The following is a 14,468-nucleotide window of genomic DNA, read 5'->3' as shown; positions in this document are numbered from 1 at the left end:
ACACCAACACTGGCACTGGTTCCAACAGCGACACTGACATTGACACTGGCACCAACACCAACACTGAAACACCGGTACTGACACTGACACCAGCGCCAACAGTGGCACTGACAGCGGCACTGATACTGCCATCAGCACCAACACCGACACCAACACCAGCACTGACACTGGCAGCACTGGCACTGCCAGGGACCACTGGCAGCTGGGGACCTGGGACTCTGACACCCTGGCATGGGGCATGCCACCACCTGAGCCAGACAAGTGAAGTGGCATTGCCCGGGGCTGGCAGGCTCGGTGGGGCCCCTCATGCCACAGACACCCATGGGCACCCCTGTGCACACACACAGCTCCTGCTCATGTGCCCTGGCTCCACAGTTTGTGCAGGTGGCCTTGCCTCACCCAGCCCCACCAGGCATTCTGGGGGACATCTTAACCTCCCGAGCAGCACCTCAGGCTGTGCTCCTTGGGGAACTGCCTGGCAGCACCCCAGGCACTGAGCAGGTGACCTGCAGCGATGCCCTGTCCCAGGCAGGTGGTCACACAGGGCTAGGAGGTGTCAAGGCAGGATGTGAGGTAGTGCACAGCCACGGCCTTCCCACAGTACCACAGCTGTGAACCCCTGGGTGCGTGTGCTGTGGCACAGGCCTGAGGGTGACATCGGGGTGCCATCCTTTAGGTACCCAAGATGAGGTGTCAGTGTGCATGTGTGAATCCACCTGTGCGGGTGCTGGTGCACTGGGGCATGTGCCCGGGTACCGGAGCAGGGGGTGCTGCCGCGGCTCTGCACCGTTACCACCCGCTGCCGCTGCCGGAGCCAGTAACCGGTGCTGTGCGGCGCTGATGTGCCTCCCCGGGTGCTGAAGCCCAGCGCCGGTCCATGTGTCCGTGTGCCGGTGCCCGTTGCGGTATGAGCCTGGGTTGTGCTGCCCGTGCCGGTGCGGGTGCCGGTCCGAGTGCCGGTGTCGCTGGGGGAGGCTGTAGGTGCCGCTGCGGCTCTCTGGGGGTACAGGTGCGGTGCCGGTGCAGATACCGGTGCGGGTGCCGGTGAGGAGCTCATCTCGTGCGCACGGCAGTGACCTTGGCGGTGGGGCCGGGCCGGGCGAACCGGAGCGGTGCGACGGGGCTGGGCACCGGTGCCCCCGCTCCAGCCCCTCCCGGGCCGCCGGCGCTCGTCGCCCCCGCCCGGAGCCTGTGGTCCGCGCGCCGCCGGTCCCACACCCCGCGGCTCCATCCCTCCGGCGCGACTCCATCCCTGCCCGGTCCCGGCCCCGACCCATCCCGGTGGTGGCGGTGCCCGTCCTGGCGGCAGCGCGGCGCCCGGTGCGGGCCATGGCGGCGGCGGAGGCAGGCGGCGCTGCGGCGGCGGCGGGGGCCCGGCGCGGCCCGGGCGGCGAGCGGAGCTAGGCAGGAGGCGGCCCGGGATGGCCAGGATGAACGTGGCCCTCCAGGAGCTCGGACACGCCGTGAGTGCCCGGGGCAGCGGAGGGGCAGGGCGGGGGCAACGGGCAGGGAGGGGGGCAAGAGGAGAGAGGAATGGGAGGACCAGCGAGGGGCGCGGCGAGGGGCACAGGAGAGCCCGGAGGCTGGAGGGCTCAAGGACCTGGAAGCGCTGGGGGAGCTTCGGGAACCTGTGGGAGGGAAGGATGGGGGACTACAGGGCAGTGAGAGCCTGAGGGATGCAGGGGCTGCATGGGGATGAGGCTAAGGGAACCGAGTGGCTAGAGGGTCCCCTGTCCTCCCTGGCTGGGGGAGGAAGGCCCCCCCAACCCCCTGGCTGGGGTTGAACAGAGGGAGCCAGGGTGGTTTGGACACGGCCCCACGGACCCTGCTCCATCAAGGCATGAAGCCCACCTGGGGTGCAGTGATGCTGCTCGTAGGGTGACCCACAAGAGAGCACCCCTGGAGGGGGCAGGAAGCCCTGTCCCTGCGCATCTCAGCCCCATAGAGGGGGTAGGAGGAGCCCCAGGACTAGATCCTGCTCCTGTCTTAGGAATGCTGGAGAGGGGTTGCTGGCTGTTGTCCAGTATGAGGACCACCCAGGAGAGGAGAGGAGCATACTGGGGGGAGGTGGGGCAGTGGAGGGGGTCTGACTGGCCAAGCTCCCGCAGGATGCCGAACGATCCCTCCTAATGCCAGTATCTCCCAGGAATACACCCTAGTGGGGGGTTCCTGCCAACCGTCAATCCCACGGTCCCATGGCAGCCCTTGGCGATGCCCCCTCCCCATCCCAGCAGTGTGGCAGTGGGCAGAGTTAGGCATGAGGCACTCACTCTGCTTCACCCCCTGCACATTATCTGTCCCACCCTAGCTCGTTCCTGGCCCCCGACACCAGCCTTGCGGGCAGCCCCGGGCATTCACTTTATTCTGTAGCACAGGCTGGAGGGTGATCCACAAGCCACTCAGGCATTAACTCTGAAGCCTAAGGATAGCTTATGACCAGCAGCATTGCTGAGTCTATTCCACCAAAATCCCCAGCATTTTCTTCTAGCTCATCCCCCCCTCCAATGCTGCTGACTCAATTCCACCAGCTCCCTCTTGGCTGAGTCCTCAGCAGCCCTCACGGTTGGGTCCATGCAAACTGCCCTGCAAGGCCAGGGATAAGGGGGATCCTGCCCTGATAGCTGGTACCCTTGTAGTGCCCCTTCTCCCCTCGCACACTCTGTCCTGCGCCCTGGTCACCCCCAGGGCTGGGATGGGGCAGGAGGTACCTCCAGATGTTTCAGATCGATGCACATCTGCATGGAAAGTTCCAGGCAGGGGAGGAGGGGTGAGACAGCAGCACTAGGCAACAGTTGCTTGGTGACGGGGACCACGTCTCCGTGGCGATGTGGCACCTGTCGGCAGGGCTGATGCCACACAGCTGCTATGGCTACGCAGAGGGATGCTCCAGTGGCAGCCCCCAAGCTCCCCGCCAGCAGTTCTCCCTGTGCTCACCAGAGCCACCCGGGGCTGGGGACAACCTCTGAGGGAGACTCAGGAGCACCAAGGGGGGTCAGGGGCTGCCTCGCCCCTCTTTGTACCCACTGAGCAGACACTGCCCACCTCCCCATAAGAGCCCAAGGGTGTGGCAGGGTGGGTGACAGCCCTCCATGCCCCTGTCCCAGCCCGCTCTGTCCCTTAGCAGATGCCCAACTACAAGCGTGCCACGCTGCAGGATGAGGAGGGGCCGGAGCCAGCAGGGGATGGCAGCGCCTCTCCAGACAGCGTGGAGGTGAGGTCTGCCCCAGCTCCTCCATCCTTCCCCTCTCCATCCTCCCTGCCCTCCCCCCTCACCCTCAGCCAGAGCCTGCTTGCAGCCAGGTGGGCAGTGGGAGAAGGGCTGGGAGCCAAGCCAGACCTGGCTGTCCCCAGGGATGTGCTGGGAGGCAGCCAAAATGCGGCACAGAGTGTGCTTGGACAATTGTCCTTCCTTGTGGCTTGGGGGGGCCGCCAAAACCCACCACCGGCTTGCCAGGGGTGGTGGGGAGGGATGCCCTGGTCCCCACCTTCTCATATAGCCACACCAGGCACCGGAGAGTGGTAGGGGAGGGAAGGGGGAGTGGTGATGTCTGGTCCTCCCGTGGTGCGATGGCAGGTCCTGCTCCTGCCCAGGTGGGGTTTCGGAAGGGGCCGGGGACGCTGCTGAGCCGCCTGGCCTCGCGCAGCCAGCTGGAGCTGGTGCTCTGCGCCATCGCCGTCTCCCTGGCCCTGCTGCTGGGCGTCGCTGTCATCACCCTGGCCATTCAGTACCAGAGAGGTAGGGGGAGTTGGCAGTCGTGTCCCCACATCCGGGAGGACATGGGAGGATGAGGAGTGATGGGTCAAGCCTGAGGTACCTGCTCTGGGTGCTCTGCCTATCCTGGGGTGCAGGCAGGGCTTGGCCCCGCTCCGTGCCTCAGTTTCCCCCAGTCCATTTGCCCAGCCACAGGCATGCCTTCCCTGCCAGATCCCTCTCACAGCACGTGCCTGACGGCTGCCTGCGTCCGGGTGGCCAGCAAGATCCTGGAGGCCCTGGATACAGAGATGGACCCATGCCAGGACTTCTACCAGTACTCATGTGGGGGCTGGATCAAGAGGAACCCACTGCCCAATGGGCGCTCCAAATGGAGCACCTTCAACAGCATCTGGGACCAGAACCAGGCCATCATGAAGCATCTCCTAGGTGGGAGTCACAGGCAAGGGGTCACAGGCATTGAGGGGGTGGCCACTGTGTCCCTGGGGCTGACCCACAGCCTTCCACAGAGAATGCCACCTTCAACTCCAGCAGCGAGGCAGAGCGGAAGACACAGCGGTACTACCTGTCCTGTCTCAAAGAACAGAGAATAGAGGAGCTGGGTTCCCAGCCCCTCATGGAGCTCATTGACAAGGTGGGCAGACATCCACATGTGAGCCGAGCTGTCAGGGCTCAGCCCAGCATGTCTTCCGCTCAGCTCTTCATGTAACTGGGGAGGGAGCAGCCTTTGGGGACGGACCTCATCCCTCCTTGAGGTGCCAGGTCTGTCTGTCAGCAGATTGGGGGATGGAACATCACTGGCTCCTGGAACCAAACCAGCTTCATGGAGGTACTCAAGAGCGTGTCAGGCACGTACCGTGCAACTCCCTTCTTCACAGTGTATGTGGGTGCAGACTCCAAGAGCTCCAACAGCAACATCATCCAGGTTGGCACCTTGGCACTAAGGGGTGGCAGGCACCAGGTGGGACTGGGCTGTCTGTGCTACTCCTCTCTCCCCCCAGGTGGACCAGTCAGGCCTTTTCCTCCCATCCCGAGATTACTATCTGAACAAGACCGCAAACGAGAGGGTGAGGCTGGGTGTTGGGGATGCTGCTGGCAGCAATCAGGGAAAGCCATGGCAATGGGGTGTGAGCAGCTCTGGGATGCACTTGGCACCTGCATCCTGCCCCTTGGGTGCTCACCCTGGGGAGGTGGAACGAGCTGCAGCCAGCGCTGAGTGAGGGCTTGGGATCCGGCAGGTTCTGGCAGCTTACCTGGACTACATGGTGGAGCTGGGCACGCTGCTGGGGGGCACCCCAGGGCCCACCCGCCTCCAGATGCAGCAGGTGCTGGACTTCGAAACCCAGCTGGCCAACATCACCGTGCCCCAGGCTGAGCGGAGGGACGATGAGAAGATCTACCACAAGATGAACATTGCCGAGCTGCAGGTGGGCACAGCCCAGCGCAGTCTGGGGAAACCCTCCAGGGACATATGGGAAGTTGTCCACTGGGACATCAAGGGGTCCATGCCCACTGCTCCCCCACTCCAGGACACCCTGGGCAGCCCCATCAATTTTGGGACACGTGCTGGGTGCTGGAGTGAGGTGCTTACCTACCCAGTTTTTAGGATTTGGGAGGAGCTGCCACCTTGCACAGCGGGATCCAGGGGTCCCCTCCTTGTCCTGCAGCATTAAGAGCAACAGGAAGGGTGCTTGGTGGCAGTGAGGGATCTGATGTGGTGAGGGACCTTGGGACCTTCCCAGAGAGCACAGCCCCCTGCCCCAGGGGGTCCTCCACCTGGTGCCACATCCTCATGTCCCCTCCAGGTGCTGGCCCCTGCCATTGACTGGCTGGATTATTTGTCTTATTCCCTGGCCCCACTGGAGCTGGCAGACACGGAGCCCGTGGTGGTGTATGGGGACACCTACCTCCAGCAGGTCTCTGACCTCATCAATGACACTGACAGGAGGTGAGGCTCCTGCGTGCCCTCAGCCATGCCCCCCCATGGCAGGGGCACATTTTGGGCTTGTCAGTGGCTTGGAGTCTGGAACATGCCCACAGATTGTGGTGAGCTGTGGCATATCTCTGCTCTTGCAGCATCCTGAACAACTACCTGATCTGGAACTTGGTGCAGAAAACGGTCTCCAGCCTGGATCAGCGCTTTGAGACAGCCCAGGAGAGGCTGCTGGAGACACTCTATGGCACCAGGAAGGTAACAGTATGTCCTGGGACAAGCCCCCTCTGCTCCTGGCCTGGAAGCAGCCAGGACCTCCTCTGCCCTTGGGATGCCCTCGGGATGTCCTTAGGATGCTAAGCCCTGGATGCTGCAGAGGGAAGCCAGGGATCATCTTTTGGGATGGGGTTTAACTGCTGAGCATCTCCTCTCTGGTGAGGAGGCTGAGCCAGGCTGGGTGAAGGGAGAGGAGCAGGGGAGTGAGCTGGGCATCTCACAGACCCTCATCTCGCTCCCACAGTCCTGCACACCCCGCTGGCAAACCTGCATCTCCAACACGGATGACACACTGGGCTTTGCTCTGGGCTCCCTTTTCGTCAAAGCCACCTTTGACCGGGACAGCAAGGCCATCGTGAGGACACTTCTGCCCCCACCCCCTCCCCATCACCATCCTCGGGAATCCCGTTTCCCCTCCAGTCCTAGGGCTGGAAGGTGGGGAGCTGGGAATTGGGACCCCCAGCCCTGGGGAGGTTGTGTCCTGTCTACTCTCTCCCCCCACAAAGGGGCTGGTGGGGGTAGGGGGCCTTCATTCCCTCCCCTCCCCAGGCTGAGGAGATGATTAGTGAGATCCGGGCAGCCTTCGAGGTGTCTCTGGAGCAGCTGGACTGGATGGATGAGAGGACCAGGCAGGCTGCAAAGGAGAAGGTGACTCCAGGGAGGGAAGTGGGTGTGAGACCTCATCTCCTCCCAGTAAGCCCCCCCATCTCACTGTCGTGGCCTCTCCCCATGCAGGCAGATGCCATCTATGACATGATTGGCTTCCCTGACTTCATTCTGGACAACAAGGAGCTGGATGATGTTTACGATGGGGTAGGGGGCTGGTCCCTGCTCACACCAAGCCCTTGGGGGCCCCATGGTGGGGCAATGTCACTGTCTCATGGCCAGGGCCACAAGGTCAGGCATTTGGGACATTGTGCAGAGCCACCCTGGTACTGAATGCATCCTGGCTGGGGTGTGGGGAACCATCTCAGTGGGCCCCTCCTGATCCCTCCTCTTCCTCACCAGTACGAGGTCTCTGAAGACTCCTTCTTCCAGAACATGCTCAACTTCTACAATTTCTCTGCCAAAGTGATGGCTGACCAGCTCCGGAAACCCCCCAACCGCGACCAGTAAGGGGGAAGGCCTGGGGGAGGACAGAGGATGTGACATCGAGGTGCCTGGGTGGCACTGGCTCAGTGGGAAGGAGGTCCCCCCATGGGGTAGCACAGCACTGTAGGTCACCTGTGGTGGCTGTAGCTTGTCCCCAGGACATGGTCCCTTGGTCATAGGATGGGGGCAGAAGTGCCAGCCCCGGGCAGGGTGGCACAGGGAAGCCATGGTGCGTGATGGCACAGGAGGGTGGTGGGCTGGGTGAGAGGTGACACAGCCTTGCCTGTCCCCTGTCACACCTCCCTGCCCCAGATGGAGCATGACACCGCAGACCGTCAATGCCTACTACCTGCCCACCAAGAATGGGATCGTCTTCCCTGCCGGCATCCTGCAGGCCCCCTTCTATGCCCGCAACCACCCCAAGTGAGCCTGGCATGGGGGACACCTCCTGGGGGTGGGGGGGGCAGGGGCTGGATTGGGGCCAGCACGCCACAGTAACAAAGCAAAGCCCTGGGGGGCTTAAGCATCATGCAAGGCTTTACATCCTGCAGCCAAGACAGCCTGCAGAGTCCCCTTAGGGCCACCAGTGTCCCCAGTAAGACTCATTCCCAGCTGGGTCCCAACTGGAAAAGAGTCTGGTCGGGTGCCCAGGCTGTGGAGGGGGTGGCCAGGCAGAGGCAGACTGCAACACCAGCACACCCCCGCCCTGTACTTACCTGGCTCTTTCCCATGGCCCCACAGAGCCCTTAATTTTGGTGGCATCGGCGTGGTGATGGGGCATGAACTGACCCACGCGTTCGACGACCAAGGTGAGAGCCCATGGGCAGCCCCAGCCCCGACTCCTGTTACCTTCCTGCCCTCCCCAGCCCCACACCCGCCCCTGCCCTCGGCATGGGCAAGGGGTGCCCTGGGTGCACAGGGGTCCCGCTTTGCCATCCATTGCATCGTGCGTGCTCGTGCCCCCCCGGCCGCCCCCCCTTCTATCGTCCTGTCTCCCCAGGTGGCACCCGCCGACACCTCCCCCCGGCTTCTCTGTGCAGCTTTCGCTCCATCCGCTTGGTGAGGACACGGTGTCTGCAGCCCCGGCCCCCTCCTCACCCTCCTCCCCGCGGGGCACGGGGCGGGTCCCTCTCGCATCCGCTCTGCTTTGTGCCTTCACCACAGTCCCGGAGCAGACATGGGGTCAATGGGGGATTGTGGGATCACAGATCTGGGTTTGGATAGTGGGAAGGCACCGGGGGATGCCTGGGGGCCCAAATGCGCAGCTGCGCCCCAGCCAGAGCCTGCCCAGAGTAGGGACTGCGGGACACCGTCACCCCATGGCATGGACTCAAGGCGCCAGGTCCCCCGGCATCCCCTGGCGCTCTCCCACCGCACCCCACTCTGCTTCGGGACCCCCTGGTCCCACGCCACCCCACGGCTCGGTCCCACAGGACGAGAGTACGATAAGGAGGGAAACCTGCGGCCGTGGTGGCAGAACTCCTCCCTGGAGGCCTTCAAGAACCGGACGGCGTGCATGACCGAGCAGTACGGCCGCTACACCGTCCACAGCGAGAAGGTCAACGGGCGGCAGACGCTGGGCGAGAACATCGCTGACAACGGCGGGCTCAAGGCAGCCTACAACGTGAGTGCTGGCGCCCGGAGGGGACACGGACCGCCCCCCCCTCCCGTCTGTCCCTCCCTGGGGCTTCAGGTCAGCTCTCCCGCAGGCATACAAGTCCTGGCTGCAGAAGAACGGGGAGGAGAAGCGTCTGCCAGCCCTGGGACTCACCAACCACCAGCTTTTTTTCGTGGGCTTTGCACAGGTAGGGCTGAGCGGGGTGATGGGTTTTCTGTCCCTCCTTGGCTGCTCAGAGCCACCCCACAGCCCCCCACAGCTGCTCTGGGGGTTCTGTCCCCATCCCTGAGGCTACTCCCGCTCCACCAGGTGTGGTGCTCCGTCCGGACACCCGAGAGCTCCCATGAAGGGCTGGTGACCGACCCCCACAGCCCCGACAAGTACCGTGTCATCGGCACCCTCAGCAACTCCCGGGACTTTGTCGAACATTTCGGCTGCCCCCTGGGCTCCCCCATGAACCCCGGCAAGCACTGTGAGGTGTGGTAGGGAGGGGGAGGGTGCTGTGGACAGAGGGGACAATGCCATGCTGTGCCCCCGCCCCCAGCCCTCGCTGGCTGCTAGAGCTCGCTACGGGCAGAGAGCGGAGGTCACGCTCTGTCGCGGTTCCCCTCCTGTGTACAAACCGCAGACCCCACCTCTGCCCCCTCCCCGGCACACACGGCCCCACACCAGGCACCCACCGCAGTCCCATCCGCAGCCTGGGGCTGGACACGACCGGCAGAGAGGCTGTAGCACCCCCAAAACGCAACTCTGCCCCCAACCCTGATGTGCTTGAGTCGGGCACAGCTCAGCGTCTCCCTGCACTGCATCCCCCCCTCGCAGGTGGGCAGGTCAGAGGGGTCCCAGGGAAAGCACTAGAGCCAAGATACCCCTGCTCCTGTCCCTGCCCCGCAGCCTGCCAGAAATGGAGACTAGGGGCCACTCGGCTCCGCACTTCCCTTGTCCCCTCCCGATCCAGCTTGGCTTCCCCATCCACCTCTGCTGGGACCAGCGGGCGGCAGCGGGGACTCTGGTGCCTTCAGGTGTGGGTGGCTGTCGCCGAGTTTATGTAACGAATAAAAGCAGTTTCCACTTACTCCAGCAGCTCGGGGACCTTGGCGGTGTCGGGGCTGGGAGAGAGGTGGGATCTGGAGCTGGGGGTGTGACAAAGTCTGGGGGGACACGTGAGAGCTGAGACATCCCGAGGGACCGAGGGAGGGGAGTGGAGATGAGATGTCTGGATGGATGAAGGGAGGGGAGCAGAGGTACGGGGAAGAACGGCAGGGCCGGAGGGAGTGAGTCAGAAGCACAGGCTTTACCCCCTGGTAAAGCCCAGTCGGGGAGTCCCGCTGCCCCCAGCACGGGTGACTCCAACCAGTCGAGCCGCCCCCGAGTCCCCTCCCGGAGCCCCCAGGGCCCGCCCTGGCCGGTCCTTCCCCGCACAGCCTGTCCGCAGCCCCGCACCAGGTCCCCCGGACCCGCCGGTACCGGGACCCCGCGGGAACCGCGGCGACTGGCATGGGCGCTCGCAAGGTCTGCCGGGAGTTGTGATCCTGCCCGCGAGCGGCGCAAGCCACGACGGGAGCTGTAGTTCGACGCGAGGAATGCTGGGAGTGATAGTTCGGGCGCGGCCCGCCCCGCCGTCGCGCCGCGGGGGCCGGACTACATTTCCCAGCAGGCAGCGCCGAGGGGCCAGGGTCCGGGCCTGGGCGCCTCAGGGGTACGAAGGCAGCGGGGCCGGGGCGGCGGCGGGGTCTGGCCGGGCCGGAGCGGGGGCGCCGGGCCTGGACGGGCTTGGGTGGTACCCTGGGCCAGGCCCCGGGCTGGGTCACGGGTGCTGGGCCTCGGCCCGATCCTGTGTGCAATACACGGTGGGCACTGGGCCCTGGCTGGGCCGGGGCCGCCAGGTCGGGCCGGGTATCGGGCAACTGTGGGGGCTGGAGCTGAACTGCCCTCGCCGGGGCCGCGGACGGGCCTGGCCCTGAGGTGGCATCCTGGGGACAGGGGCAGTGGGATGTCCCTGCCCTGGGGACAGAGGGGCAGGCATGTCCCTGCCCTGGGAAAAGGGGCACTGGGATGTCCCGAAAGAGGCGGTGGGATGTCCCTGCTCCTGGAGACAGGGGTGCAGGGAGGTCCCTGCCCTGGGGAAAGGGCCTGTGGGACGTCCCTGCTCCTGGGTGACATGGCCCTGTTCCCCAGCCAACACACTCACTTTGCAGGCATTGCTGCCCAAGCCATGGACATCCCCATCACACCAGGGGAGCTGCTGTGTCTGGGCTCCAGCCTTGCCTTCTCTGGCCTTTTCTACTACATGTACAGGAAGAAAGCCAAAGTTGTGGCACGCATACAGGTAGCCCCATCCCTCACATGTTCTCTCCTGCCCTCTCTCCCTTCCCCACTGCCCTACACCCTTTGATTTGGGTGCACTCACTGATGGCTGCAGCCTGCTGCATTCTCTGCCAACATTATGACACTAAGGACTGAGCAGGTCACATCCTACCAGAGATCTCCACAAAACCATGCTTGGCCTGCCCTCTGCCTGCCCCTGCCTATGCTCACATTCAGTCCCTGCTCTTCCAGGAGGCCCCAAAGCTCCAGGTCGATGATGATTTACCAGCCCTGGTGTCTGCAGCTGAGGGGAGATGCCTGCCCTATGTTGCCCTGGAAGGTAAGAACCCCCTGTGGCCCCGCACCAGGGACAAGGGCAGGGCTCTCCTTCGTCTGTGATGCATCCCTTGTCCTTAGGCATAGTGCTACCAGCCCAGGCTGCACTGACCAGCCACTACCATGAGGGGCTTCAGGGCGTGATCCAGAAACTGCTACTGAAGGAGCATCGGCTGATCTGGAACAGCTTGGCCCGGAGCTGGTGAGCAATGGGAAGGGACTGCAGGGGTGGGCTTGCACCAGACAGTCCAGACTCTGGGGCCACTTGAGAAGCAGAAAATAACTTGGTTAAAGGCTTTAGTCCCTATGCTTGGCTCAGCCCTAGGAGTTCCTTCATGTTGTGGCCAGCAGGACCAGGGAAGTGATAATCCACCTGTAGTCGACACTGATGAGGCCACACCTCGAGTCTTCTGTCCAGTTCTGGGTCCCTAAATTCAGGAAGGGCATTGAGGTACTGGAGTGAGTCCAGAGAAGGGCAACAGGGCTGCTGAAGAGTCTGGGACACAGCTCTGATTAGGAGCGGCTGAGGGAGGCAGGGGTGTTTAGCCTGGAGAAAAGGAGGCTCTGGTGTGACATTATTACTCTCTACAACTCCCTGAAAGGAGATTGTAGCCATATGGGAGTCAGCCTCTTCTCCCAGGCAACTAGTAACAGGATGAGAGAAAATGGCCACAAGCTGCACCAGGGGAGGCTTAGGTTAGACATTAGGAAGAATTTCTTCACAGAAAGGGTGATTACACATTGGAATAGGCTGCCCAGAAAGCAGGAGCAGGGGGCTCCACCACCAAGAAGGTCGTGGAGTCACCATCCCTGGAGGTGTTTAAGGAAAAACTGGATGTGGTACTTAGTGCCATGGTCTAGTTGACAAGGTGGTGTTCAGTCATAGATTGAACTCAATGATCTCAGAGGTCTTTTCCAACCTAATTGATTCTGTGGTTCTGTTGTCCACATCTCAACCCTGTCTGCTTGCAGGAGCGAGAGCGAGCGGGTGCTCTCGGAGCAGATCTACACCGTGCCCTTCCTGCTGGCCTCGCCAGGCACCGAGGCGGTGACGCAGGTGAGCGTGGACAGCCCGCTCCAGGCCGTCTGCCTGCCGCTGGAGATGGTGTACGAGCGCTTCCAGCAGCCAACCCATGGCTTCCGCGACCTGCTGGGCCAGTACCTGATCGGGGAGAAACCCAAGGGCATCCTGGAGACAGAGGAGATGCTGCGGGTGGGGGCCGGGCTGACAGGCATTGGGGAGCTGTCCCTGCACCCCGACGGCTCCCTGCACCTGCAGCCGCCAGCCTGGGGGGGCGAGTTTTTCCTGTGCCTTGGGGACTGGCAGACGGTGCTGTCGGAGCTGGAGTCGGCCAGTGGGCTCTGGAAGGGGGCAGCGGTGCTGTGTGCGGTGGCAGGGCTGGCCGTGCTCCTGCACGCCCTGTGCCGCGCCTACCGCCGCTCCCGCCCCAAGCAGCAGCAGGAGGACAAGGAGCTGGATGGGGAGGAGGCCGGGGACAGGGAGCCTGAGGACTCCTGCGTGATCTGCCTGGCACGGCCCCGCGAGTGCGTCCTCCTGGGCTGCGGCCACATCTGCTGCTGCTTCCGCTGCTTCCAGGCCTTGCCCACCCGCCTCTGCCCCATCTGCAGGGGGCCCATTGAACGTGTGGTGCCCCTCTATCAGGCCTGAAAGCACCTGGGCGTGCCCAGGGAAGGGCAGTGGGAACCAAGCCAAGCCTGCGGCCTGCAGAAATCTCAGCGGTCCCCTCGTGTGCAGTTGTGTGATTCCTGTTGGGAGGGAGGGGTCCTGGTGTGCCCCATAATCTGCCTTAGGGAGGGCAGGGCAGGGGGAGTTACAGCTTCCTCATCCTCCCTTTGTCTGCCAGAGGGACCCCCCCTAAACATGAAGGCTTGAGGAAAACCTACACAACACCTGTCCTGAGGAGCTGAGACCCTAGCCCCATGCTGGGGCATTCCTTTGGCTGTCAGCTGTTGGACCTGTGCCCCTTTCCCAGCTGTGACCCACTCAAAGCCATGCAGGACTTCTCCCTTATGTTTTTTTTACCGGCATGTGGTTTTATTGGGAGGATGATGAGGGCAAGACCAGGGCTGGTGAGACACAGCAGGCACAGTGGGATAGCAGAGACCCAAACCCCCCTGAGCCACTGCAGTGGCACACCTTGGTGCCACTATTGTCCTACCACCCCAATCCATGTGCCTACAGCCACTGCCCAGACTACGCTGGGGACACCTAGGGGCTGGCAACGATGGGCCTCTTTGCCAGCTGCTCTGCCACCCAGGGAGGGGGGCTATGTCCCTCTACAGGGTTTCCACTCTCCTTCTGGAGTAGGAGAACAGCATTGGGGTGCCCCAGAGCCTGCCTTCATGTCCAGCCCTGCTGTACCCAGCTTTCCTGCCCACCTCCCAGACAGGACCAGGTGCAGGAATGGCTTGCAGTGGTATGTGAAGTGATAAAGCCAAGGAGTCAAGTTCGGCCTCTCCTCTTCCTTTGTGCCTCTGAGTCAGGGGCCTGGGTGGGCGCTGGGGGGATGCACTGGGAGCCAAAGCTCTCACCTTGTATGGGCAGGCACTACCACCTCCCTGCCTACCCAGGGAGCTGGCCCAGGTGCACAGAGGAGCCCAGGTGCACCTCCTCAGGATGCAGCCCTGAATGGGGGGTGGCAGGACACACAAGACTGTTGCCAAGGTGATTGCAATCCTTGGGTCTCCATGGCAACCGATCCCCTGGACCGCTCCCCATCACTGCCTGACTGCAGTTGCCCAGGCAACCCATGGGCTCTCCTAGCTCCTGCGGCTTTGGGGGTGGGGGGCAATGCTGGACGGCCACTGTCAGCCAGGCAACAGTGTTGGGATTGGAGGGTAATGATGTACCCCCTCCCCAGGGCAGTGCCCCACATTGCTGTCAGGCTGGGGGCTTGCTTGGGGCAAAGGTGCCCGTGCGGGTTTGCCCCCAGGGCTCACAGCCAGATGTGAAGCCCCAGAGTACCCAGTGAAGCCTCCTGGGACCCACGTGCGTTTTTGGAGTGGGCTGGTGTGTGGGAATTCTCTTCCTCCACCTCCCACCCCCTGCTTTATCAGCCTGGCCTCTTCCCTGGGCTGCAGAGTGAGCAGTGGGGCCCAGCTCCCCCCCCCTCGCTGCACCAGGCATCCCCCCCCCACAGCAGGAGGGATTTCGGGAAGGAGATAAATACCAG

At 63.3% G+C, this 14,468-nt stretch overlaps 2 protein-coding genes across 9 annotated transcripts; both read left to right on the top strand.

Annotated features, from left to right (window-relative positions):
- Window positions 1–882: 882 nt before the first annotated feature.
- ECE2 (endothelin converting enzyme 2) lies at window positions 883–9,706 on the top strand. 5 transcript variants are annotated; one of them, XM_027751117.2, is made up of 19 exons: window positions 886–1,463; window positions 3,125–3,211; window positions 3,592–3,736; window positions 3,926–4,141; window positions 4,222–4,346; window positions 4,491–4,637; window positions 4,714–4,779; window positions 4,951–5,139; window positions 5,518–5,660; window positions 5,789–5,903; window positions 6,166–6,276; window positions 6,471–6,569; window positions 6,657–6,734; window positions 6,930–7,033; window positions 7,326–7,436; window positions 7,755–7,822; window positions 8,447–8,637; window positions 8,723–8,818; window positions 8,941–9,706. In XM_027751117.2, the coding sequence occupies exons 1-19, from the start codon at window positions 1,422–1,424 to the stop codon at window positions 9,115–9,117; spliced, it is 2,310 nt and encodes a 769-aa protein (XP_027606918.1). In that variant the 5' UTR covers window positions 886–1,421; the 3' UTR covers window positions 9,118–9,706. The 5 variants fall into 5 exon arrangements, with proteins under 5 accessions (XP_039233938.1, XP_039233937.1, XP_039233936.1 ...); XM_027751116.2 differs by having other exon boundaries at window positions 3,122–3,211; XM_039378003.1 differs by lacking the exons at window positions 8,723–8,818; window positions 8,941–9,706 and adding an exon at window positions 8,014–8,072 and having other exon boundaries at window positions 884–1,463; window positions 3,122–3,211; window positions 8,447–8,621.
- A 100-nt stretch (window positions 9,707–9,806) lies between these two features.
- Window positions 9,807–13,742, top strand: LOC114003780 (mitochondrial ubiquitin ligase activator of nfkb 1-A-like). Of its 4 annotated transcripts, none has more exons than XM_027751119.2 (5): window positions 9,807–10,330; window positions 10,830–10,960; window positions 11,191–11,278; window positions 11,356–11,476; window positions 12,247–13,742. In XM_027751119.2, the coding sequence occupies exons 2-5, from the start codon at window positions 10,847–10,849 to the stop codon at window positions 12,941–12,943; spliced, it is 1,020 nt and encodes a 339-aa protein (XP_027606920.1). In that variant the 5' UTR covers window positions 9,807–10,330; window positions 10,830–10,846; the 3' UTR covers window positions 12,944–13,742. The 4 variants fall into 4 exon arrangements, with proteins under 4 accessions (XP_027606920.1, XP_027606921.1, XP_039233940.1 ...); XM_027751120.2 differs by lacking the exon at window positions 9,807–10,330 and adding an exon at window positions 10,375–10,481; XM_039378006.1 differs by lacking the exon at window positions 9,807–10,330 and adding an exon at window positions 10,522–10,596.
- The last annotated feature ends 726 nt before the right edge of the window (window positions 13,743–14,468 follow it).

This window comes from Pipra filicauda, unplaced genomic scaffold (assembly GCF_003945595.2).
Source record: "Pipra filicauda isolate LSUMZ 115617 unplaced genomic scaffold, ASM394559v2 scaffold98_size3848907_pilon, whole genome shotgun sequence".
NCBI classification, from domain to species: Eukaryota; Metazoa; Chordata; class Aves; order Passeriformes; family Pipridae; genus Pipra; species Pipra filicauda.
This window is presented reverse-complemented; position numbering and strand designations above follow the sequence as displayed.